Here is a 25,299-nt window from a genome sequence, read left to right on the forward strand (position 1 = left end):
CATACTCTGTAGACACTCTAAAAATTGCCAGACCCTGAAGGACAAGGGATACTAGAGAACAGGGCAATATAGGACCTCCTTTTCATAAGGCCATTCCCCTCAAAAACAGCAGACATAGTTGACTTTCTTAACACAGAGAAACAGGCAAGAAACTTAGAAAAAATGAGAAGACAGATAAATTTATCCCAAATGAAAGAAGAGGACAAGGTTACAGCCAGAGATTTAAGTGAAACAGACGTACGTGACATGCATGATATAGAATTTAAACTACTGATCATAAGGATACTTCCTGGACTTGAGAAAAGAGTGAAAGACATGAGTGAGACCCTTAACACAGAGATAAGGAATAGTGTAGCGGAGATAAAGGGCTCCATAAATAAAATGAGAAACATGCTTGATGGAATTAACAACAGACTGGAAGAAGCAGAGGAACAAATTAATAACCTAAAAGACAGAGTAATGGCAAGTAATCAAGTTGAACAAAAGAGAGAAAAAGGAATTATGCAAAAGGAGAATAGAGTTAGGGAACTCAATGACTCCCTTAACCATAATAACGTTCATATTATAGGAGTCTCACAAGAAGAAGAGAGAGAAACAAGGGAGCAGAAAATTTATTTGAAGAAATAATAGCTGAAAATTTCCCTTAACTGGGGAAGGAAACAGATATCCAGATCTAGGAGGCACAGAGAAGCCCCAACAAAATCAACAAAACAGATCCATACCAAGACACTGTAATCAAACTGGCAAAATACAGTGATAAAAACATTTTAAAGTATCAAGACAAAAGAAGACTAACATACAAGGGAAACCCCTAAAGCTAGCAGGTTTTTTTTTTTTCTACCTCTGAAACAGTGTGACATTTGTGTAGGAATCATTCAATGGAATCATTCAAGTGGAATAGAAAACAAAATCCAGACATAGACCAAAGAAACATGAAAATTTAGTATTTATAGAGGTGGCATTTAAAAATGACTAAAGTAAAGACCAATTGCTTAACAAATAGTTCTGGGACAAGTGATAACCCATTTAGAAAAAAACAAAAACAAACAAACAAACAAACAAAAACTCCAAGTGATCTGCTTAAGTTACTCAGGCTGTATTAATCCCAAAACTATGTTAATTTTTCAGATATCAACTTAAACTTTTTATCACCCAGTAATTAACAAACACTATCACAGAAGTATAAAACTAGGTGTCATCATTTGGCTCCTAATAGAATTACTTTTACTGAATTATACTTTGACATTATGACATCAGTCTTAAAGATGGAAATCACACAATACCATGAACTGCTGCCCTTCTTTTGAACTATTAAAGTGTTTTTTATACAGAGGAGAAGAGAGTCATCTAGTTGAACATGTTTTACTGTTTTGGCCAATAGGAAGTTCAGACTAAAATTTACAATACAATTAAAAAAAAAAAAGTACAGGGCTTTGCGGTTAGGTTTTGAGAAAAGATGGCTTTTCAATCTCAGCTGAGTTATTTATTTTTTTAAAGATTATTTATTTATTTATTTATCTGTCAGAGAGAGAGAGAGCGAGAGAGAGAGAGAGAGAGCATGCACAAGCAGGGGGAGTGGCAGGCAAAGGGAGAAGCAGGCTCCCCACTGAGCAGGGAGCCTGATGTGGGACTTGATCCCAGTACTCTGGGACCATGACCTGAACCAAAGGCAGACACTTAAACAACTGAGCCACCCAGGCATACCCTCAGCTGAGTTCTTAATATCACTCAGAAATTATTTTATAAGTCTTTACTCACTCTCCCACTTACTTCTCATAGATCTCCTTAAGCACCCTCTTTCCATATGTCCACAGTCCTCTAACTCTTGGGTGTGTCTCCTACATTTAAAGAAAACAAAATCTACTCTATTTTACCTCTTTTAACTTCTTTCTCCCTTTGAAACAAATCTCTATACTTGTGCTATGAAAAACTCACTTGTTCTTTTTTTCAAATTATTTGTATTAACATAAAATGTATTATTTGCCCCAGGGGTACAGGGCTGTGAATCATCAGGCTCACACATTTCACAGCACTCACCACAGCACACACCCTCCCAATGTCCATAACATGTCTGTAACCAAACCACCCTATCCCCTACCTCCCCACCCCCCAGCATCCCTCAGTTTGTTTTGTGAGTACACAACTCATTTATTCTTGATCTTTCTTGCTTTTTAGAGAAATGTGAATTTTACCCCCAGGAGTTACTTTAGGTACAACACCTGAAGTTTTTAAAGTGGTTTGTTCTCATCCAGTTCTAAATATTTTCTAATTTCTATTGTGATTTTTTTCCTTTTCTGTATGTCTTTACATTACCAAAGTTTATTTTACAGCTCTTATATTGTTAATTTAAAGCTTAATTGCACTGTAGTTAGGAAATGTATCCTTCTGCACCAAGTGTCCAGGTGTGATATTTTCAAAGCTTGTTGCATATACTCTCACTAAATGATTTCGTCTGTTACAATTGTTTCTTCTAATAGCTCTATGTGGATGATTACAAACGTTTATCTCTAGTCCTATTCTCTTCCGAGCTTCAGGTCTGTAGTTTTCTATACACTCACAGACTAATTTCTTGTATGTCCAACAGACACTGCAGCCCTTACAAATTCAAAACCAAAGCATCCCTCTTGAGTATTTTTCCTACTCCCTTTTTATTCTCTTTTTAGAATGGTGATCCCACATTCTACCTAACTCTTCAAGCAAGAAACATTAAAATTGTCTCTTATTCCCATCTCACACAAACTAAATGAACTGGAGTGGTTCAAGTGCTGTGAATTATATATCCTAATAATTTCTTCAAGCCGTCCTTTCTTCTCAATTTTAACAGGCCTTCATCATTTATAGACTGGCCTTGCATTATCCTCTTAAATAGTGTTCAGTTAGCTTTGTCACCTCTCTCCTCTCTCCCTCTCCCTCTCTCCTTTTACCATTTCGCCCTTGCTACCAAGCATGTATTGAAAACACAAGTCTGATCATGTCATTTCCTTGCTTAAAAATCTTTGATCACTGCCTAAATAAAGTCTCAATTTAATACAACATACAAAACTCCTTATCTGAGAAAATTTATCTACTGTGCAAGTAGAAACTTTTCAGGCTTGATATAATATTAAACATACTATTGTAAATTCTTGGGCCTGCAACTCTATCAAAAGTCTAATGTTGAGAAGGAGTCGGATACAAGTGTTGCCTCATATACAACTGCCTACACATTATACTTTTATGATTAAAAAAACCCTTAAGATCTTTAGACTAGACCCATTTTCCAAAATGAATTACATGAGTACAGCTTACATCTTTGGCCTAATGAAAACATTTAATGCAGTTGAGCAGACGGAATGGGCACAGCCTGACAAGACCGGAGCTCAGGACCTTGTATTAGCAGTGCAGAAATCAAACACAAGGAGACAATGTTTTGAAAATGATTGCAAATCATAAAAGCTCAGAGGTAAGAGAGAAAAAAGAAACATCTTTGGAAGACCAAGTAATATTTTAAAACATGGCCCATGCATGCTTTAACCTGGCTTTAGGAAAAAGAAGAAAATGATCCCAACCATGCAGATAATTAGGAGGGGACACTGTCCTCCCTAGCAGGTTATCTTATCTGTAACTAAAGTTACAACAGAACAACCCATGTTCATGATAATAATCTTTAAAGATAATAAAAGATAAATTAGGTTCTGTATCCTCAGTATGTGAAGACAGGTAAAAAGAATTCATTCCAGGAAGGTTTTCATGAAATAATACTAAAAGCATACAGGCCCACAGAAGATATAAACTTATATTAATGTGTTAATTACTAATTTAATTATCTGTTAATAATTGCTTAAATTACTCAAAACAATATCCTCCTTCCCAGAATGCTAACTTTGATACATTGCCATATTTTATCTCCTACTATGTCCTTATTAATAAAACTAGGTACAATGTTGTTTTTTAGATTTTTGAACTACCAATATCCAATGTGTTTTTAAATGAGACAATAAGAAAGAATGGTATTTGCTGAAGAAATCAGGGAATCCTGAAAGAGAGATGAAGCGTAAGAACCAGATTTTATGGTTTACAGAGAGAGAGAAAGCATCAGTACAGTGCTATTTCTAGGAATTCTGTCTGCTGCTTTGACACTGTTTATTGTTCTGATTTATTTATTCTGAAACCAAATTCATTTTCTCAACTTTACTGTTATACCTATGATTCTGAATTAGATGTGTATGTATATTTACATGTGTATGTACATATATTTCTTTGGCTTATATTTCTGAACTAGAGTGAGCTTCAGAAGTTTTATTTCCATGTGGTACATATCTTTGACTCAGAAAATTATTATTTAAAAACTCAAATCTTTCACGTTAGAAGCTTGCATTCTATATGAACTTGCAGGAAAAAAAAAGAAACTCTCTATCAGGTATTCAGCCAAAGTCAAATTTCAAAGAATAAACAAGCAAATTTGACATATATACTATAGTCCTAATTGTATTTATTCTAGAATATGAGATCCAAATGATGTATACATACAGCAAACATTGGAAGCATTTTGTATTAAGAATTCAGTGGAGTTTATCCTGAAATTTGATTTCATGCCCCAAGTATGTGTTATTAAGAGTTGTGCCAAACAAATTAAGTCAGCTGTGATCTAATCAGGACTATAATGTGGCTAATACATTTCTGTTGCCTTGGGATCACTGTTGCATACCTTCTGATACAGGAGAAAAAAGATTTTAGTTCAAACTATTTACAAAGATGTGAACTTTAACAAGAATCTTTCTTAAGCCTGTTATGTAAAAACATGTTTTACAATCAAGTTTAATTTTTATGACTTTTGCTTTAAATTTATTATTTTCCCACAAACATTTTACCTCTGGTCCTGGAGGTCCACATGGTCCTTGGGGTCCTGGGTCACCGATCTGGCCCTAAGATGCGGGTGGGGATCAAAGTAGAAGTATGAATCTGATATATACAATTTAAAGCAGACATATGGTAAGCAAAAAGAACTCAAGTATTTTACCACATAAAATTTTAATGACTTTTCAGCAAACAACACTCAATATATTGTGTCAAACAAAGTTGAAACAACCATTCAGAAAGACTTAATTTGTAACCATCATCACTGTGGAAAACTTATTTAAATAAAAGGTGTATGGATGTAATATATATTTACTCCTAAGTGCTGGAGATACAAACAAACCGAGTTAAGTGTTCAAGATAAAAATAGTGTGTGAATGTGTAGGTTATCCAGAGATAAGGAGCTCAACTTAACAAGGTAGGGGACTCTAGATAAGGACTTGGTTTCATAAACAATCAGAGTCCGGGACAGTCCCTGAAAATTCCTCTCTCCTTTGATACTACAAGGGCCTGATTTAGTAATTAAGAATCATCTGGATTTAAATCCCTGCTGCTTAATCCCTCTTAGGCTCAGTTTTCTTAACAATAAGATAGGAATAAAAATGCTAACAGGTACTAACATTGTTACAGGGTAATTGTGAGGATTAAAGGAGGAAATATATTTAAGGTGCTCGGTTTAGCACAGTGCCTGGCAATAAATGTTAACCAATTTTATAACCATTAACCTTTCCCTTTATATCCTCTGTCCTCTCCTGGGTGCCTATAATTCCTAGATTATTTAGATCATTATTATATTAAAAATTTGAGGATTTGTTGTCAATATTTCTGAAGCCATCTTCTGACATCTGGAATAACCAGGCAAAGTCAGGGCTGGAGAGCAAGTTCAGAGGAGAGAAAAGTGGTTATAAAGCCTGAAACTAGAGATGAAAGGAAGCAGTAGTTTAATACCCTTCTTTTCACCAGAAAAGCTGCTGAATTCATTATTTCTGCCATATTAAATTTCTATGTGAGTTTCAAATTTGACCTAATAGTTCTCAGATTACATAAAATTATAAGAAATAATATGTGCTTATCCACATTTCAAGAAGTAAAGCAATTTTCCATAAGCACTAACACCATTCTCATACAGCGTTTAAGTATCTGGATACAAAACAATGCACAATCAAATCTAGAGAAAAGTAATGAAGTATTACATAAAACTTGACTTAAATGCTCCCATATAAAGTCAAAATTCATCATAATCAGTACCTAGAGGAGCCTTGAATTCTTAAAATGGCAAGTACCTCTCAGAGAGATAAAGATGGGGCTCTCACTGGAGACCTCTGGTGGCAAAAAACAAATGAGAGGCTAAATTCACAAGCTTTGAGGAAAAAACAGCATCCTCTAGGTGTTTGTTTCTGGAAAAGTTAATTGACAACTAGATATCTATAAACACAAATTTTGAAAAATTTCATTCTTCAGAATAAATCTTCATTTTAAAAAACTTTAACTGGAAGTTTCCTTGAAAGTCAAGTCTCCTTTAAAAAAACTCAGTTTTCAAGTAAGTTTTAGACAATGGAGTAGGATTGAGTAAACCTCTCTAATTGACAACTTCCTGTTAAAAATATAGAAAGGCATAATAATTGTCTTTGTTTTCTTTGTTTTAAGGAAATAATATTAATTAACAACTTCTGATTGGTAATTACCAATCAGAAACCTCTGGTTTTTAGATGTTTTCAGAGCTAAAGATTCCCTAATTCCAAAATGTAGAAAGCCTTCCAAATCAGGACATTCTTTCTTTCATCTTATAGGTATTCTTTCATGTTCCAACTTAGATTCATTTGGGGGGACAAAAATCACTAATGCCAGCATCTTAGAAAACAGAAAGCCAAAAGTAGGAGATATAAAATGAGAGACATCTTTATGACTTTGATATTCTTTTCATGATAGTAAACAATTGATTTAGAGAGGCACTAACTTGTATAATTCTTTTTAATATAACAGATTCAGTGCAAGCAATTTTTCATTAAACAGGTGTCTCCTTCCAAAACTAGAGAAGGTTTCTTGGTCAAACCTCTATAATTTTTTTCTATTGGTAAGATACAAACAAGTGAGAGACTACAAACTCTTCACAAATATTAATTCATATATCTCTAGCCTATCTTCAGTCTGATGTATATATTTTTCAAAGATTTGAAAAAACAAACAAAAGATGGTAAGCTATCTCCTACCAAAGTAATCACTGCTGACATTAAAAATCTATTTCTTATTAGAAAAACAAAGAAAGGTACAAAATGAGCAAGTAAAAGCCTCACTATTATCATCTTAATGCTCCCTGCATCACAGCCCTAAAAAAAAAAAAAAAAAAAAAAGTTGGTTCTGGTGATTTATTTCAAGAAAAAAAATAATATTAAGGGTTTTAAGACAAAGTGTTAGAGGCGAAACAGGCTCTCCACCTTTTCTTTAGCTTAGACTAGAGAATTACTGGTAAACATTGTCACTGAGAGAGAAAACCAAAGAGTCACAGATTTACAAGGAACCTTAAATAGGATGTAGTGAGACTCTCAGTTTAAACAAGTAACTGGATGTCACAGTGGTTAAATACTCAATAAAATAGGAATAAAAATGCTAACAGGTCATAGCAAGTCAGTGTCAGGGCTGCGACTAAAATCTAAGTCTGTTTCTCAGAGAAGTATATCCCCTCTGCCTCACAATAAACATGTTATCAATACAAACTGTATCAAAAAGTAAGGGAGACATTAAAAAGATTTACTTTGTTTAAGCATGATACTTGACTTAAGTTTTATCCAGTAATTAATTGTAAAGCATTATAGAATAATATTGATATGATTTATCACTCAGTATTGGTCTTAGAAAATGTGTTGTACCTGCTCCTTTTATTATTATTGTTGAAAGTCAGAAAACCCTCACATTATGAACAATTAGGATGTAAGAAGTTGAGGGGTTTGTTTTGCTAGTCACTGCAGATATTGTAAGTTCCTGTTATGTGATTGGACAGATCCTTGAAAAACAGAAGCTTTTTGTTAGCTTCATGACCTGTTTTCATGCCTTTTATTTATACAGTTTGGAATTTCTGAGATTCAACTCCAGAGCCCAAGTCTGGGTACATGACTGACCAGGTTTACTCCGAGTTCAGGGCAAAAAACTAGTAAGAGCAAAGCTCACCACCAGCATGTCACTTGACAAAAAGACACCGAAAATTTTTCTTTGGAATAAAGACTTTCTGAGAGATGTATATGAATTCCCATCACTGTTAGAAGTTATACTAAATGAGGTATGAAAAGTGTTATGTCTTAATGCTGCTTCAATCCTGAGATAGGAGGAGATAGTTAGAGGAAACACAATGATTTGCTCAGGGAACAACTCTTTTTAAAATGTAGATTTTAGTATTATATTAATAAATTATAATTTCCATCTATTTTTCTATCTATAATCACCTGCACCTTCATAGAGTTGTAATCAGTATTAGAAATCCCAGAGCAATCTTAAAATATTAAATCCTACAACAGTATGGCACAGTGGTTGAGTATGTGAGCTCTGACATATGATTACCTAGATTACCTAGATTTTACCAGATGGCCAACAACTAACTATGGAAACATGGACAAGTTACTTAACTCTGTGTCCCAGTTTCTCCAATCTGTAAAATAAGAATAATAGTACCAACTTCATATGATTTTTATAAAGACTAGAAGTATAGACTGGTATAGTGACTGGTACTTTGTAAACACTCAGTACATCTGAGCTATAATAATTATCATGACTTTTAATGTAGAAAGACATACTTAACTCATGTTTTAACCATTATTTAAATGATTTTAATTACTCGATAATTTCAGTTTGAGTTAGGTTTCATGTTAACTACAATATAAGGTATTCTTTTTTTTTCAATTAACAGATGCCCAAAGGTTAAAAAAAAAAAAAAAAAAGGACAAAGAATTAGTATATTTGTGCCCATGGGGAGTGACATGCTATCGTTTCTTCACAATATTTCTTTAATGAAATATATTAGAATGAAAGATATTTGGAAAAATTAAAACATTATTTAAGGAGCTTTGTATTTTTTGTCTTAAATATCTATCATTTACTTCATAATAGTATTATTATGAATAACAATAGTTATGAATAGTATTATTCATAACAGATCGAACAAAATCTTTAGGGCCCACAGAAGTTTGGTTTTGGCCTGGGATGAGGGGGAGGGCAGGAAGGAGGAGGTCCAATACTCTACGGAATGTGAGCTGAAAACTTGAAGGATTAGCTGTACCCTAAAACTGAGGAGAAAAAAAATGCCAGATTGGTAACCCTAGCTCCTACTTACATTCCACTAATACCAACAAGTGTCAAGACTCATGCCATGATGTACACTTTGTTAATGGGAAAAAGCAAAGGAAAAGTTCAAACCTACTGAAGGTCCTGGCTTTCCTCTCATCCCTGGTGGTCCTGGAACACCAACAGCACCCTACAGAAGAGAATCATAGAGAGAAGATGAAAGCTATTATACCACGAGAGACTCTTGTCTCTGTATATGCCTCTGTATACAAACTGCTTAAAAAATTCATGGAGTGAATCTAAAAACTGAGAAAACCATTTTGAACAAAACGTGTAAAATCATATTGATACCACATCCTAAGTACATGGTTAAAATAATCATTACTCCTTTTTTTCTTTTTAAGAATTTATACTTTTTCATATTTATATAAACTTAATGGTAAAAAAAAGGAAGTTACCTTGTCTCCAGGATACCCTAATTCTCCTGGCTCCCCTGTAATGCCTTGTTCACCCTAGAGGGCACATTTAATACAAAGACACTTAAGCAACACAAACATGGCAATGTTATAAGAAAGTAAATATTTATTATAGAAGAATAATTTCTATTTTTCCTACTTCTGATAAAAATTGTATAACTGACAATACAGATTAGATCCCATATATAAAAACAAGATATTTTATAAGTATTGACTAACAAGAAAAAAATGTGATAAGAAATTATCTCTATGATAATGCAAATATTTAAATCACCTTATCACCTTTGATTCCAGGTAGGCCCTTATTCCCGGAAAGACCCTAAAAAAAAAAGTGATATTTTGTGACATCATAGAGAAATTAAAGGAAAATATCCATTATGCAAATAGAGACGTACCATTGGGCCAGGATTTCCAGAAGGTCCAACTGGTCCAATAGGGCCAATACTGCCCTGAAAAGCAATCAGACAGAAAGGCATCATTAAGCATCCACTAGGATTAGAAAGAGAATATGATAAAATTAATTAATTAACTAACCCAGAACAGTTCATCTCACTCAGCTCCCACATGTGTCTTGTTCTTCCACAACTTCTTTTTCTCTCCACATTTAGAAATCATACCAGTGTTTGAAACTTTAGCGAGGTCATCCTACTCCCTGAAGCCTATTCATACCCATGTAGTCCACAAGGATCCTCCCCTTCCTCTAGTCTGTATAATGCTTAACTCTCCTTGACATTCATCTTGAAATACTTCTCTAACTAGATAATATCTTGAAGAGCAGGGAAATATTTTAGTGCCACATTCCCAGTTAATAAATACTTCATTTGATCATCTTCTATTTTAACTCCATCTATTTATTCAGGAATTATTCATTGGGCACTTACTATGTTCCAGGCGGTTCAGTGATTTTATTTCATGATTTGAAATTTGCAGAACAATAAAGTTTACCATAATTTCAGGGATAAACTGAGTACTGAACAAAAGACTCTACTCTTCTGGGCTTCTGTCATTCATTTAACATTTCATCATTTAACATTTGTTGAACATAACACGGACACAGACACTGGGTTTGTGTGAAGGAAATAAAGATGAAAAAGACACAGTCACCAACATTGAGGTTCTCAGTTTAAAGCTCCAACCCAAGATTCCTCAAAAATATAACAAACTATCATCTCCTGTAAGCAAGGGATTTAAAAAAAACTCCTCAAATCTATCATCTTAAAAGACAAAAGACAGGGGCACCTGGGTGGCTCAGTGGGTTAAAGCCTCTGCCTTCAGCTCAGGTCATGATCCTAGGGTCCTGGAATCAAGGCCTGCATTGGGCTCTCTGCTCAGTGGGGAACCTGCTTCCTCCTCTCTCTCTGCCTGCCTCTCTGCCTACTTGTGATCTCTGTCTGTCAAATAAATAAATAAAATCTTTAAAAAAAAAAAAAAAAAGGAAGACAAAGGCCAAGAGCCACAATAAGGGTATTTCAAAGTAAAATTTGAAAAAAAAAATGGCTTGGGGATCACTTACAATTTTTGTGTCGCTGACACATTCATTTTCCTTCCTTCTTTTGCTACCTTTCTGTGCCTAGCTTCTGTATCATCCTTCATCTTCACAGAACAAGTTGTCTTAAACCTCCCTTTTATGGTTTTCAAACATTAAGGAAATTCTAAATGTGTATTTGTGGCAATGCTAGAAATGTTGCCCCTTTTACCAAATTTCTTAGGAAAGCATCCCAGGCCCTCACTACTAGGTTTGCACCAACCCTTCCCATCTTGTCTACTTCCATTTGTCGCTACTTCTCCTTTATTTCTACCTTGTCCAAATCCCACAGTCTGGCCATAATGGACGGTTTTCCATTCTCTGAACATGGTCTCTCTTTATTACATGCTCCAAGCCTTTGAAGATATAGTTACCAATACTGAAATGGCTTTCTGCTGCACTAGTAAGTATACTGTACCATACTTTTCTCCTTGTGTTCCTAGTCTGCACATTCTGTGAAAGTAGAAGCATGTTTATTGACTTTTTACTTCCCAGACCCAACATAATTTGCACATAACAGTTTTGAAATAAAGTATGGAATGAACACTGAAGGACCTGTCAGAATAGCCAAACCCAAAAAGACAAGAAATAACAAGTGCTGGTGGGGATGTGGAGAAAAAGGAACCCTTGTTCCACCTTGGTGGAAATGCAAATTGGTGCAAGCACTGTGGAAATCAATATGGACATTCTTCAGAAAATTAAAAGTAGAATTGCCATATGACCCAGTAATTCCACTACTGGCATTTACCCAAAGAAAAGAAAAACACTAACTCAAAAAGATATATGGATCCTGTGTTTATTGCAGTATTTCTTACAACAGCCAAGATATGGAAACAACTTGAACATCCACCCACAGAAAAATGGATGAAGAAGATGTGGTGTACACACACACACACACACACGCATGCACACACAGAGGAATATTACTCAGTCATAAAAAAGACTGATATCTTGCCACTTGTAACAACATGGATGGACTTAGAGGTGAAAATGTTAAGTAAAATAAACAGAGAAAGACAAACCGTATGATTTCACTCATATGTGCAATTTAAAAAACAAAATAAATGAACAACAAAAAAAGACAAAAAACAGAGAACTGGTGGTTGCTAAAGTGAGATGGCTGAAATAGAAAAACAGAATTAAGAGTACACTTACTGTAATGAATGCTGATTAATGTACAGAGTTATTGAATGGTTATACTGTACACTTGTAACTAATATAACACCGTATGTTAATTATACTTTAGTAGAAAACAATTTTTTTTAACAGGGATTTCAAGAGCTCTATCTCCCAACATAACAGAGCATTGCTAATAGACTGCATTCATATTACACAAATTTCAGAATGGAAAATATGACATCTTTTGCATGAGTCCTAAAGTCTGTGAAATATAATGGAGATAAATTATTTCCAACACGTTTAATCCTGAAATATATGAGAAAGGGAAGAGTAATACTTTCCAACTTAATAGACAGATACACAATAGTCATATGTCACTGACAAATTCTGTCAGTAGGAAACAACTGTTCTTATAATTACAGTAGCTAGTTTATTCAAAGTTCCTGGTTTTAAAAATAATGAGAGTTTTAAAAAATACAAAAAATGTTTCTGTTTGGAAATTCTGCAGCAATAATCTATGAAGTATGGGGGAAATCTTATGAACAAATAAACAAACATTACTTTGTCATCCTGTTGGTTTTTTTCTATGGGCAATAACATTAGCTGTATTTCAGTAAACATATCACTGTGCATAGACTAATATTTTCAGATGAATGAATGTACTTTGTATGCACAATCTACTGTTTTACTTTTTAGTGACTCTAAAAAAATTATCACAAAATAGTAAGTGTTGAGAAATGTTAAAGATATAAAAAATTATAGTAAAGATAAAAAAGATTTAGTATTATAGGGAACTAAAAAGTAAAATAATACAGGTATAGAAAGCTCCAAGAAATAGCAAACATTTTGTGGTATGTTACAGATGATGTGGAAAATCCTGGTCCTGAAAAACTATAGCTTTCTCAAAGCAACCCGCAATAAGCTAAGAGCAGTTTTTAGTTACACAAGGATAACCCGAAAGCCTTCAGCACTCTCTGCTTACGATACTCCTCTTCCATGAGAAGACAGAGCAGACAGGAGAAATACTTCCATGCATGGCAGCTTAGCTGAGGGTGTCTGGGATACAGCACCAAAGGCAGAAAAGCCTTCCACACATCCAGAAATAATAAAGAACTTTCGAGTCAAAGTGAGTTGAAGAAACAGAGACCTAAGAATAGGTTCTTCGTATAAAATGAGCAGCCGCTAGCCAATTAGAGCTCATGAGTGAGCACACTGTGGGGAAGACTTGGGGCTTTGGAACCGCCACCACCCACCCTCACAGGTGAGAATCACCATCACTAATTAAGAAAGCAAATGACAATCAGCTGCAAGGAAAATATCATTTAGAGGAAACTGTGTCATCTCTTCTCAGAAACTATGCTTCCTATAAGGGAACAAGCAGATGTGTGCTTGCTGATAAACTGGGCAAGCAGACCAAGTGTTGACTATGAAATATAAAGGTTCCATAGAAACCTCTCCCAGTTATCTTCAAATCTTCCCCTCCTTCCATTCCACTCCCATCCCCCCCGCTTCCTAGGCTACAGTCCCACTACTCCTCTTTCCATTGCCCAAACCGCACTTTTCTTTTTTGTTTTTTTTACCTCTTCTGTGCATTTAGAGAGGCATTCTTCTGCCTCAAGAATCCTTTTCCTGACTACTCCACTCCATTCATGTATAATCTTCAAGATATGGTTAAAACACGTCTCTTTTATGAAGTCTCCTCTCTCAGGATGACATAAATTGCTCCTTGCTCAGTGGTTTTTAGTCCATGAGAACAGTGATCACATCATATGATATACTGATTTTTCCTTCTATGCCCTGGATTATAATGTTGCCCAAAACAGAAATCTTATTTGTATTTTTAGGCCTAGCTCTAGTTCAGCATTTGATACACAGTAGGTGCTCACACTGTTTTGACTTAAAAATTTAGTAAATGTAAAATGGAGGTTGTTCTATCAACTTGAGGAACAAATGAGATACGAGTGTAAAAGTACTTTGGAAAGTATAAAGTACTACCTATATCAATGATGAGGATAACAAAGATCTATATCAGAGATGAGGATTACAAAGATGACTGTTAGTATCATTTGGCATTTTCTTTTCTCTTTTTAGAATTTCTTTCTTTTTAGAATCTCTTCCCAGCAACCAAAGGGTATATTGAGAAAGAGAAAGGACAACAAACAACAACAACAAAAACCCAGTTATTTTTACCAGCACTATTATGTGTTGGAACTGTGCAAAGTCCTGGAGTAGAAAATGATTAAGGGTTAACTATTAGACAGAGAAATCTAGGTAAAGTATTTCAGGTAGACAAACAAGTGAAAGTACAAAGGCCTTTTGGTAGGAAGGTTGCATGGCATCTGAGAACAAACAGTTTGCTAGTGCACAAAGTATGTCTCAAGATGCCCATAAGAACCAGAACAGTCTAGACATGATAAGTATTTTGGTCTTAAACTAGAGCATAATGGCCTCTTCAATAAATGGTGCTGGGAAAATTGGACAGCCACATGCAGAAAAATGAAATTGGACCATTTCCTTACACCACACACAAAAATAGACTCAAAATGGATGAAGGACCTCAATGTGTGAAAGGAATCCATCAAAATCTTTGAGGAGAACACAGGCAGCAACCTCTTCGACCTCAGCCGCAGCAACATCTTCCTAGGAACATCGCCAAAGGCAAGGGAAGCAAGGGCAAAAATGAACTATTGGGATTTTATCAAGATCAAAAGCTTTTGCACAGCAAAGGAAACAGTTAACAAAATCAAAAGGCAACTGACAGAATGGGAGAAGATATTTGCAAACGACATATCAGATAAAGGACTAGTGTCCAGAATCTATAAAGAACTTAGCAAACTCAACACCCAAAGAACAAATAATCCAATCAAGAAATGGGCAGAGGACATGAACAGACATTTCTGCAAAGAAGACATCCAGATGGCGAACAGACACATGAAAAAGTGCTCCATATCACTCGGCGTCAGGAAAATACAAATCAAAACCACAATGAGATATCACCTCACACCAGTCAGAATGGCTAAAATCAACAAGTCAGGAAATGACAGATGCTAGCAAGGATGCGGAGAAAGGGGAACCCTCCTACACTGTTGGTGGGAATGCAAGCTGGTGCAGCCACTCTGGAAAACAGCATGAAGGTTCCTCAAAATGTTGCAAATAGAACTGCCCTATGACCCAGCAATTGCACTATTGGGTATTTACCCTAAAGATACAAACGTAGTGATCCAAAGGGGCACGTGCACCCGAATGTTTATAGCAGCAATGTCCACAATAGCCAAACTATGGAAAGAACCTAGATGTCCATCAACAGATGAATGGATCAAGAAGATGTGGTATATATACACAATGGAATACTATGCAGCCATCAAAAGAAATGAAATCTTGCCATTTGCAACAACATGGATGGAACTAGAGCGTATCATGCTTAGTGAAATAAGTCAAGCAGAGAAAGACAACTATCATATGATCTCCCTGATATGAGGAAGTGGTGATGCAACATGGGGGTTTAAGTGGGTAGGAGAAGAAGAAATGAAACAAGATGGAATTGGGAGGGAGATAAACCATAAGTGACTCTTAATCTCACAAAACAAACTGAGGGTTTCTGGGGGGAGGGGGTTTGGGAGAAGGGGGTGGGATTATGGACATTGGGGAGGGTATGTGCTTTGGTGAGTGCTGTGAAGTGTGTAAACCTGGTGATTCACAGATCTGTACCCCTGGGGATAAAAATATATGTTTATAAAAATTAAAAAAATTAATAAAAATAAAAAAACTAGAGCATAATTGCAGAAGCTGCTGAGTTAACCAACTGATAGGTGAAATGAAGAATACATAAAGACTGAACTCCCTTCTCCAGCTTCCTTTCCTCCCATTGGTAAAACCATGGACTACCACCTACAGTTTAACCCTATTCTAAGTTCTGAGCAAAAAAAAAAAAAAAAAAATGGTCCTTTGGCTTCCACCTTCACACAGAGCTTCTTGTGAAGCCTAAAGAAATCTCATGAGTTAAATGGCACCCATTATAAGGTAATACGAGTTTTAACGAGGTGGTATAGCACACAGGTAGAATTATGGGCTCTGGTTCGATCGCCTGCTTCAAATTTGGGCCTAATACTCATAAAGTGAATGGTCTTGGCTTGTTCTGAGAATTAAATGACCTAGCACTGACTAGCACATGGAAAATGCTAAATAAAAGTGAGCTGTTATTGGGGTGTCTGTGTGGCTCAGCTGGTTAAGCATCCGACTCTTATTTTGGGCTCAGGTCATGACCTTAGGGTTCTGAGATCAAGCACCACAGACTAGGCAGGGAGTCTGCTTGAGCTTCTTTTCCTCTGTCCCTTCCCCATGCTCTCTCTCTCTCTCTCTCTAAAAAATAAGTAAATCTTTTTTTAAGTGAGTTGTTATTGCTCATTTTATTGTTAGTATACTACTATTATCATGTAAAAGAGAAGTTAAATGTGTAAGACTCACTCAGGTGCTCTGATCTTAATTCTATACTCTTGCCAGCCCCGAATGGCAAGTTAAAACTTGTTATACTGATTTTAACCATAGTTCCAATAATTGAACTCCTCATGTATTCTGTTGTTCAAGTTGTCACCTTCTGCCTTGGGGTGGTTAAGGTGGGGGGAAAACATTAAATTAGAAACAAAAGACCTGTGTTCAAGTTCAAGCTACAAATAATTGTGGCTGTAACTTATGACATAAAACTCTGGAGTCTTAATTACCTATTTCATATGTTAGAAGCAAGCTCTGAATTGATTTTTAAGGAAAATCTTACCTCTGCCCATGGTCACTTACCTATTTTTATACAGATAGACATAGTTTCCTTTTTAGATTATACTTTCATTAGACTCCTTACATTTCATAAAAGTATGAATCTTGCCTTTAGTTCTGCTGCTAAAGCACATGGTTCTAAATTTATAGAAAATATCTGCAACTTACATCCCTGTCATGAACCATAAGCTTGACTGAGAGAAATATATTTATGGAGATACGGCAGAAGTAGCAGTCTGTTTGCTTCAATGAACAATCTAAAATTTATCAGGTAACTATGTAACTGGAGTACATTATTTTGGTCTCCACAGAATTGCTTTACTAAATTGTACTTTGCCTACATCAAAACTCCAGTGAAACTCAGAGTTAAATTCACTAAATAAAAATGATTTAGTGAGCAAATAATGCAGTCACTTATATTTTTAGTATAATAAATTAGGTATTAAAATGTTTAGCATCAGGACACCTGGATACCTCAGTGAGCTTGGCATTCTGCCTTCAGCTCAGGTTGTCGGGCTCCCTGCTTAGTGGGGAGTCTGCTACTCCCTTCTTCCTCTCTCTCTGCCCTTCCCCGCTGTTCATACACACTCTCTTTCAAATAAATTTTTAAAAAATCTTTAAAATATGTTTAGCAGCATTAATGAAGTGCAACTACTACTGATTGTTCAGGATGTTTCCCAACTATTTATTCAATTTTATTCAGAAATAAAATCTACAGTTACCATGTGCTATAATATGGTATGGTATGGTATTCAGACCTATCTGTATCTATCCAGGCCTGATGCTATGAAAGAAAATTCAAAGGAGAGAAGTGGCTGTTCTATGTCACACTTTTGAAGAAACAGAGTCTTAGGTATCTATTAATGAAACAGACATAAATAAATCTGTAGAAATTTGTCATTTTAGATTACCATAAAGTTTAATTTCTGATTAGTATTCCTGGTCTAATTTGTATATCTGATGGGAAAATACATTTGAGCAAGTCTGATATCCAACAATGACACTAAAACATCTCATTTTTTCTAAAGATTTTAACATACGGGGGTGCCTGGGTGGCTCAGTGGGTTAAGCCTCTGCTTTCGGCTCAGGTCATGGTCTCAGGGTCCTGGGATCGAGCCCCGCATGGGGCTCTCTACTCAGCAGGGAGCCTGCTTTCCTTCCTCTCTCTCTCTGCCTGCCTCTCTGCCTACTTGTGATCTCTGTCTGTCAAATAAATGAATAAAATCGTTTAAAAAAATGCGGCTAACAAATACAAACATAATATTTTACAAGAATGATAATACTTGATACTCACTCTAAGGCCAGGAAATCCCGGAGGACCAATGCTACCAACAAGTCCCTATGTAAAAGAAAGTACAAGGGTGGTTAAATACAATTGCAAACTACTATGGGCATTTTCTAAAGACACAGACAAACATTTCTAGGAAAAAAAAAAAGTCAAATTTTACCCCCATGCATCTTCCTAAGAAGCATAAATCTCTGGTGATAGTGTAAATTCTCCCAAAATGCCCTTGGCCCCATGTTTTTGGATGCCAGGACTACCACCTAACCTAGGATATAGACTGTTCTGTGTCTTTTATGTATCTAATAAAGGATGTAAATCCTGTAAGTAGTCAGCATTATAGACATAACCAACCTATGTATTATGTAAAAAGGTAAGTTGTCAGCATATAGAGTTAGAAGAGCATTTTCAGATGGTTTAAAACACTACCCACTACTCTTGATGTATAATATTTAAATTCTTTAAACTTCAGTTTTTTTATTTAAAGAATAGAAATAATGATATTTGGGGGTGCCTGAGTGGCTCAGTCAGTTAAAGTATCCAACTTTTGGTCTCAGCTCAGGTCTTGATTTCAGGGTCTTGAGTTCAAGCCCCACGATGGGCTCCACAGTGGGCATGAAGCCTACTTAAAAAAAAAAAGGAATAATAACATTTGTTCTCACTATTATAAGATCACAATGAAAACTGTCATAATGTATAAAAGGTTTTGAAAAATTTCTCACAAATATAATAAATTACCAACACCATTAATTATGTATATAATAAATGAGATTTTAAATTATCAGTATTAATTTTCCAGTTGATTTATGGTCTTGTGAACCCATCATTACAGTCTTTATGACAATTTCTATTTTAGTCCAAGGCAGTGTTAGAAAGTGAAAAGTACCCCCTTTTTTTTGTATCTGAACTGTTTTGAAAATAAGGTACAGTAAAATACAGAGAGAATTATAAGCCAATAAACTAAAATATCCAGTTTATCCTTATATTTTAAAGATATTAAAGCCTGAAAATGCTCAAGAACCCTTATATTTAAATAAAGAGCAGATTTCAAAAAGAAATATCTTAAATATGGTAGAAGCCCAACCCTAACAAACTTCATGTATATTTAACTGACAAAAATTTAAATAAGAGGGCTTCACAGTAGTTACAAAAGTACATAAATGGTATTAAAAGAAAAAATAGATAATGATTTCTTATCCTTGAAATGAAAAGCTCTGCAGAATCAAAGGCAAGAAAACTATGGTAAACATTCTATTTAAAACATCATTCAGGTTTTTAACAATTTATTTGGAATCAGTTCTATTCTCATCTGCCAAGACTTATAACAAATAAAACTTTGGCTAAATTAACCGAATAACTGATAAAGTCATAATTTAGAAAACTAAATAAAAAATAAATGATTTTCAAACACTTTAAGTATAGATGCTAGTAATTCACCTGTATCTAAATATAAGAACTATTCCTAATTTAGGCTAAAAGGATTTAGTGATTAACTCTAATTCACCTTAAAATCTTATTAAAAGAATGTGTGCATGGAATAATTGAAGGTATTTGATAGATGCTCTTTGAGAGAGGAAAAAAAATTGAAGATTTTGCTACCTAATGTCAAAAAAACCAACAATCTATCATCATTCTTTGATAATGTAATTAAACTAATTATAGAATAGTAACTTTCTAAACTGTAAATAATAGCTGAATAATCCTAAAAGAAAGATTTCTCTAGAAATCAATACCCAAAAGCCAGGTAGATCAATGACAGGCTTGAGACAAAAAGGGCAATCACTGCAAGCACAATATGAGGCTTGTTAGTACCTTCATGTACATGAAAGGCTCACCCCAAAAATATACAGGTCAGTATCATGATCATGTACTTCTAATATTTTACTTAAGCAGGTACATTTAACATGGTCACAATGATTCGTTTTAATGATTCTCTCCCAAGACAGAATATATTCATAACATTTTTGTCTTTACAAATAGGAATGTGCACAGAGGTATTAAAACTATCTGGCCAACAGCACTTATTTGAATGTCACGAGGATAGCAAGTGCAGGTGCTGTGGCGTCTGAGTGATGTCAGATCACAAGGCTGGACCATAACAATATACTCACAGGACTGCCATCAGGGCCAGCAGGGCCTCTGTCTCCAAAGTCACCTGGAAAACCCTGGCCCAGGGAAAAATGAAGAAATGCTGTTAAAACCAAGAATTCATTTTTGTCCATTCATCTGTTGAAGGGCATCTCAGCTCTTTCCACAGTTCGGCTATTGTGGACATCGCTGCTATGAACATTGGGGTGCATGTGTCCCTTCTTTTCACTATACCTGTATCTTTGGAGTAAATACCCAGTAGTGCAGTTGCAGGGTCATAGGGTAGCTCTATTTTTAATGTCTTCAGGAAGCTTTATACTGTTTTCCAGAGTGGCTATACCAGCTTGCATTCCCACCATCCGTGTAAGAGCCTTCCCCTTTCTCCACATCCTCACCAACACTTGTTCTTTCCTGTCTTGTTTATTTTTGCATTCTAACTGGTGTTACAGTGGTATCTCATGGTTTTGATTTGTATTTCCCTGATGGCTAGTGATGTGTTACATATATACAATGGGATATTACCCAGCCATCAGAAAGGATGACTACCCACCATTTGCATATACATGGATGGAGCTAGAGGGGATTACGCTAAGTGAAATAAGTCAAGCAGAGAAAGACAATTATCATATAGTTTCACTGATATGTGGAATATAAGGAATAGTGTAGAGGACCACAGGGGAAGGAAGGGAAAACTGAATGGGAAGAAATCAGAGAGGGAGACAAACCATGAGACTCTGGACTCTGGGAAACACACTAAGGGTTACAGAAGGAAGGGAGGTGTGGGGATGGGGTAACTGAGTGATGGGTATTGGGGTGGGCACGTGTTGTGATGGACACTGGGTGCAACTAATGAATGTCGAACACTACATCAAAAACTAGTGGTTACTATATGCTGGCTAACTGAACATAATTTAAAAAATTCATTTTTGCTGTGTTCTCTGATAAGGAGTTTACTAATAAGAAATATTTATTTCCTAATCTCTAAATTATGATACAGCAAAAACTTGTATTTGTTTTGTGTAATACTTCATTGATTTTGTTCAGTACTATATTTCTATGTTTTACAAAAATTATTTTACATGCCATATGATATATACAGAAAGTGAAGCTGAAGAAAATATACATTTGTTTGGCACTATATAAAGAACCACTGAATGAGAGAAAACATAACAAAGATTTCTGCCTGACCAATCCATTAGTTATGTCTACGATTTCTTGCCATTTTTAGACCCACATCACACAGTATGAAATGGCTAATACTATTTAAGCATGTACTTACCATATGCTAATGGCTTTAAACACTTTATTATATACATACTACTTTATTTTATCTTCATAACAAGTTGAATCAATGAATATCAATATCCCCACTTTGCAATTGAGAAAGCTGAAGCACAGAGAGCTTAAGTCACTTTCATTCACTAGCCACACACGAGAGGGACTGAGATTTGAATGAAGTCTGAATGCAGAATCCATGTTCTTTCTCCTCTTCTACACTGAATAGTTTAGCTAATCATTTCAAGATAAGATAAACATGTAACAAACATCATTTAAGTACTATGTTATTGGGGAAAGCCATAATGTACATAAATCCTGCAACCATAAGGTGCAATGCCACTGAAAATCAAGATTTTCAGTGAAAATCTACCGAAGATTCTACACCATAAACTATGAAGGATAGTAAGTAACACACTTTCTTATTATATATTCTTCTGTAAAACAACTCAATTACTCAGTAACTGTTACTTTATACACTAAAATTCTTCTCTGAATATTTGCCACTATATTTATCAACTTTAAATCACACTTTTAAAAAGCTACTTTGCAAAATGGTTTATAAGATTTATTATTAACAACATTTTAATAATACTCTTTTTAAAAATTTTTGTAAGACTAACAAATAAAAGTGTATTATTAGAGTCTTATAATCTATTTAGGTAAACCAGTTATTAAATACATATTTAATAGATCGCCAAAAATCACCAGTTCACTAGTACAAACGTGAATGGGCAAAATTTAAAACATAGCAATGGAAAAAAAAAGTACGATGTATCTAAGGCATAGTTAACTCATACTAGAAGCAGTTTTTCTTATTCTGTAATCAGAGGATAATGCAAAAACCATCTGTGTACCCAAACATATTGTAGCCATACCCCCTTCAGAGTCAGATGAAGTTCAGGCAGGCGTTTTGCTTTCATTGTCCTTGGAAGTCTAATTCTGTTGTCAACAAGCTCACATATCTGCAATACATCATACTGTTCGGTATGAGCTAATAAGGGTATTTGAAAGTATTTATGATGTACAGGTAATGGAACAAGTGGAGGAAAAATTCAGTAAGAGGCCTAAAACATAGGAGATGATTGATTTTTTAGATAGATCATAAATGGGTTTTACAGAAAGTTCAGTGAAATAATAAAGATGGCGGTACATATCGCATGATTCCATTAATGTGAAATGTCCAGAACAGGCAAATCCAGAGACATAGAAAACAGACTTGTGGCTGCCTAGGGCTGGTGCTGCAAGGGGAATGCGGCAGTGAGTGCTAATGGGTACAGGACTGTTTTTCTGGGTGAAGAAAATGTTCTAAAATTCGTGTGACAGCTACACAACTCTGTCAATATAATAAAATATACACTAAATTATACATTTTTAAAGGGTAAATTTTATGATATGTGAATTAGATCTCAACAGTTTTTCTTAGAAAATGAAGACACAATCAGTCTGAATAAGGAGCAGAGAGGGACTACTACAAACATCCTTGGGGACTCACTCAGGATGGCCTAGAAGATGTGCTATTTGGGACTGAGTGGCCCCATCTTCAACCAATAGGAGGAGCTGCTCTCCAGTTCAGCTTTCCATAAAAACTGAGGATTCCCCAACCCCCACACTCCCACCAGAAGGGAAAGAGGAGAGAACTATGATGAATGCTTCACTTACAAAAAACCTGAACTAGCATAATAAATAATAGAGAACTTATTAATTTCAACATCCTATTCTTCTGGTAGTTCAACATTATAATAAATATTAGCTGTTCAACTTGACTTTGCCCCTGAAACAATTTAGTTAAACTGAGTAATATCTACTTTTAAATTTTTTATGTATTATTTCTCCTCTCACTTTACTACCCATTAAACATTTCATTTCATTCAATTCTCTAGTCTAGACGGATCATTTGTTTTATTATTTTTTATCCTTTCTATATGTTGACTACTGTGTCATCAATTTCTTTTTTTTTTTAAGATTTTATTTATTTGACAGAGATCACAAGTAGGCAGAGAAGCAGGAAAAGAGAGAGGAGAAAGCAGGCTCCCCGCTGAACAAAGTACCCGATGCGGGGCTTGATCCCAGGACCCTGGGATCCATGACCTGAGGCAAAGGCAGAGGCTCCAACCCACTGAGCCACCCAGACACCCCTGTCATCAATTTCTGATATAAATCCTCCTAAATCTAGACATACTTTCCTGTTTAATGAAACATAGCACAGTTCATGCCACCAAAAACAAAACAAAACATTATATATGGCTATTTACCAAACATATATTTCTTTTAAAAAACATCATGCCAATATTTTATGTTTTTGAATATGTCATATGTTTGCTATTAATCAGTTGTTATTTAATTTCTAGTAATTACATGCATAAATTTTTTAATGCAGGAGAGTTTCTGTATTCCTTTAATTAGAAGCCTAAAAGTTCACAGCCACCAATCTCCACTGTCACAAACTGATCTTAAAAGATTGGTTTTGAAACATGGAACAATAGTGATAAAACGCTTTGCCTTTGAACTTAGTATACGAAAGATAGCTTCTACAGTTTCTTTCTCCACTTGAATGAATTTGTTATAAAATAAAATACCAAATTTTCTCTCACATTTACCTAGTGGAAAATTATAACCATTAATTTAAATCAAATTGCACTTTCCTAGGAATACCTTTATACTGCCAAAGGATTTAATAACCATTTTCCAGGATTACCATCCATAAGGAAGCTTGAGTTTTTTGCCTTTCTTGCCCCATTTGCCAACTGCATCAATGTAGTAACTGTCTACTAATGGGCAAGGCAGAGTTGCACTGTTCCTTCTATGTTGTGCATAATTCTCTTTCTTACATTTTAATCGCTTTGATGGGTCATAAAATTTTATCTTATGAAGAATATGACATTCAGGGATTTCATTCAATCTCTTCAAGTCATGAATAAGGTTCTTGTTCATTTCTACAGTTGGATAAGGATAGTGGACAGGTTTTAAAGTGACCTCCTGCTATTCTTGCTTTTGTGTGCTACCCAGCCATGAGTATGAGTGGGACTATGATTTGCTTATTCTAAAAAACAGAATATAGCACGGGTGATGGGATGTCCCTGATATGATCATGTCATACTATATAAGACTTCATCTCCCATATGACAGGGAATTGTATGATCTCTAGGAACTGTGGACAATCCAAAGGGCCTAAGGTGTTCTATAGCCAAGAGCCAGCAAAAAGTCCAGGGCGTTCAGTTCTACACCCTTGAAGAATGATGTCTTCGTACAACCCGAATGAAGCTGGAAGTGAACTCTTTCCGAGCCAAGCTCCAGATGATCGTGCAGCCACCTGACAGTTACTTTGACTGCAGCCTTGAGACCCTGAGCAGAAGACCCTGTAAATTAGTACCTGGATTCCCAACCCAGGAGAACTGTGAGAAGATAAGTGGGTATTGTGTAAGCCACTAAGTTTGTGGTATTTGTTATGCAGTGATCGAAAACTAATAAAATTGGTAACTAAATCTTTGAGTAGAGATTGTGTAAAGTCCTATTTGCAAATTTTACCAAGTGGTAATGTTTTATAAAAAACTACTTGCATTATTTCCAGATTTTTAAAATTTAAATAGGGCACCTCTCTGAAGACTTTCTATGGCTTTTTATTTTCTGTGGCAACTTATAATTACTATCAATATTAG

At 35.3% G+C, this 25,299-nt stretch overlaps 1 protein-coding gene across 5 annotated transcripts in view; it reads right to left on the reverse strand.

Moving 5' to 3' along the window:
- Positions 1-25,299, reverse strand: part of COL24A1 (collagen type XXIV alpha 1 chain) — a 411,639-nt gene that overhangs the window by 278,101 nt on the left and 108,239 nt on the right. For all 5 annotated transcript variants that reach the window (XM_045064804.1, XM_045064802.1, XM_013056205.2 and 2 more), the window contains 7 exons: positions 20,389-20,442; positions 18,290-18,334; positions 9,980-10,033; positions 9,859-9,903; positions 9,567-9,620; positions 9,245-9,298; positions 4,851-4,904 (listed from right to left, as the gene is read on the reverse strand). In XM_045064804.1, the coding sequence (XP_044920739.1) occupies positions 4,851-4,904; positions 9,245-9,298; positions 9,567-9,620; positions 9,859-9,903; positions 9,980-10,033; positions 18,290-18,334; positions 20,389-20,442 (360 nt within the window). The remainder of the gene's footprint in view (positions 1-4,850; positions 4,905-9,244; positions 9,299-9,566; positions 9,621-9,858; positions 9,904-9,979; positions 10,034-18,289; positions 18,335-20,388; positions 20,443-25,299) is intronic.

This window comes from Mustela putorius, unplaced genomic scaffold (genome assembly GCF_011764305.1).
Source record: "Mustela putorius furo isolate JIRA1106 unplaced genomic scaffold, ASM1176430v1.1 tig00003853_pilon_pilon_pilon, whole genome shotgun sequence".
In the NCBI taxonomy this organism is placed as follows: Eukaryota; Metazoa; Chordata; class Mammalia; order Carnivora; family Mustelidae; genus Mustela; species Mustela putorius.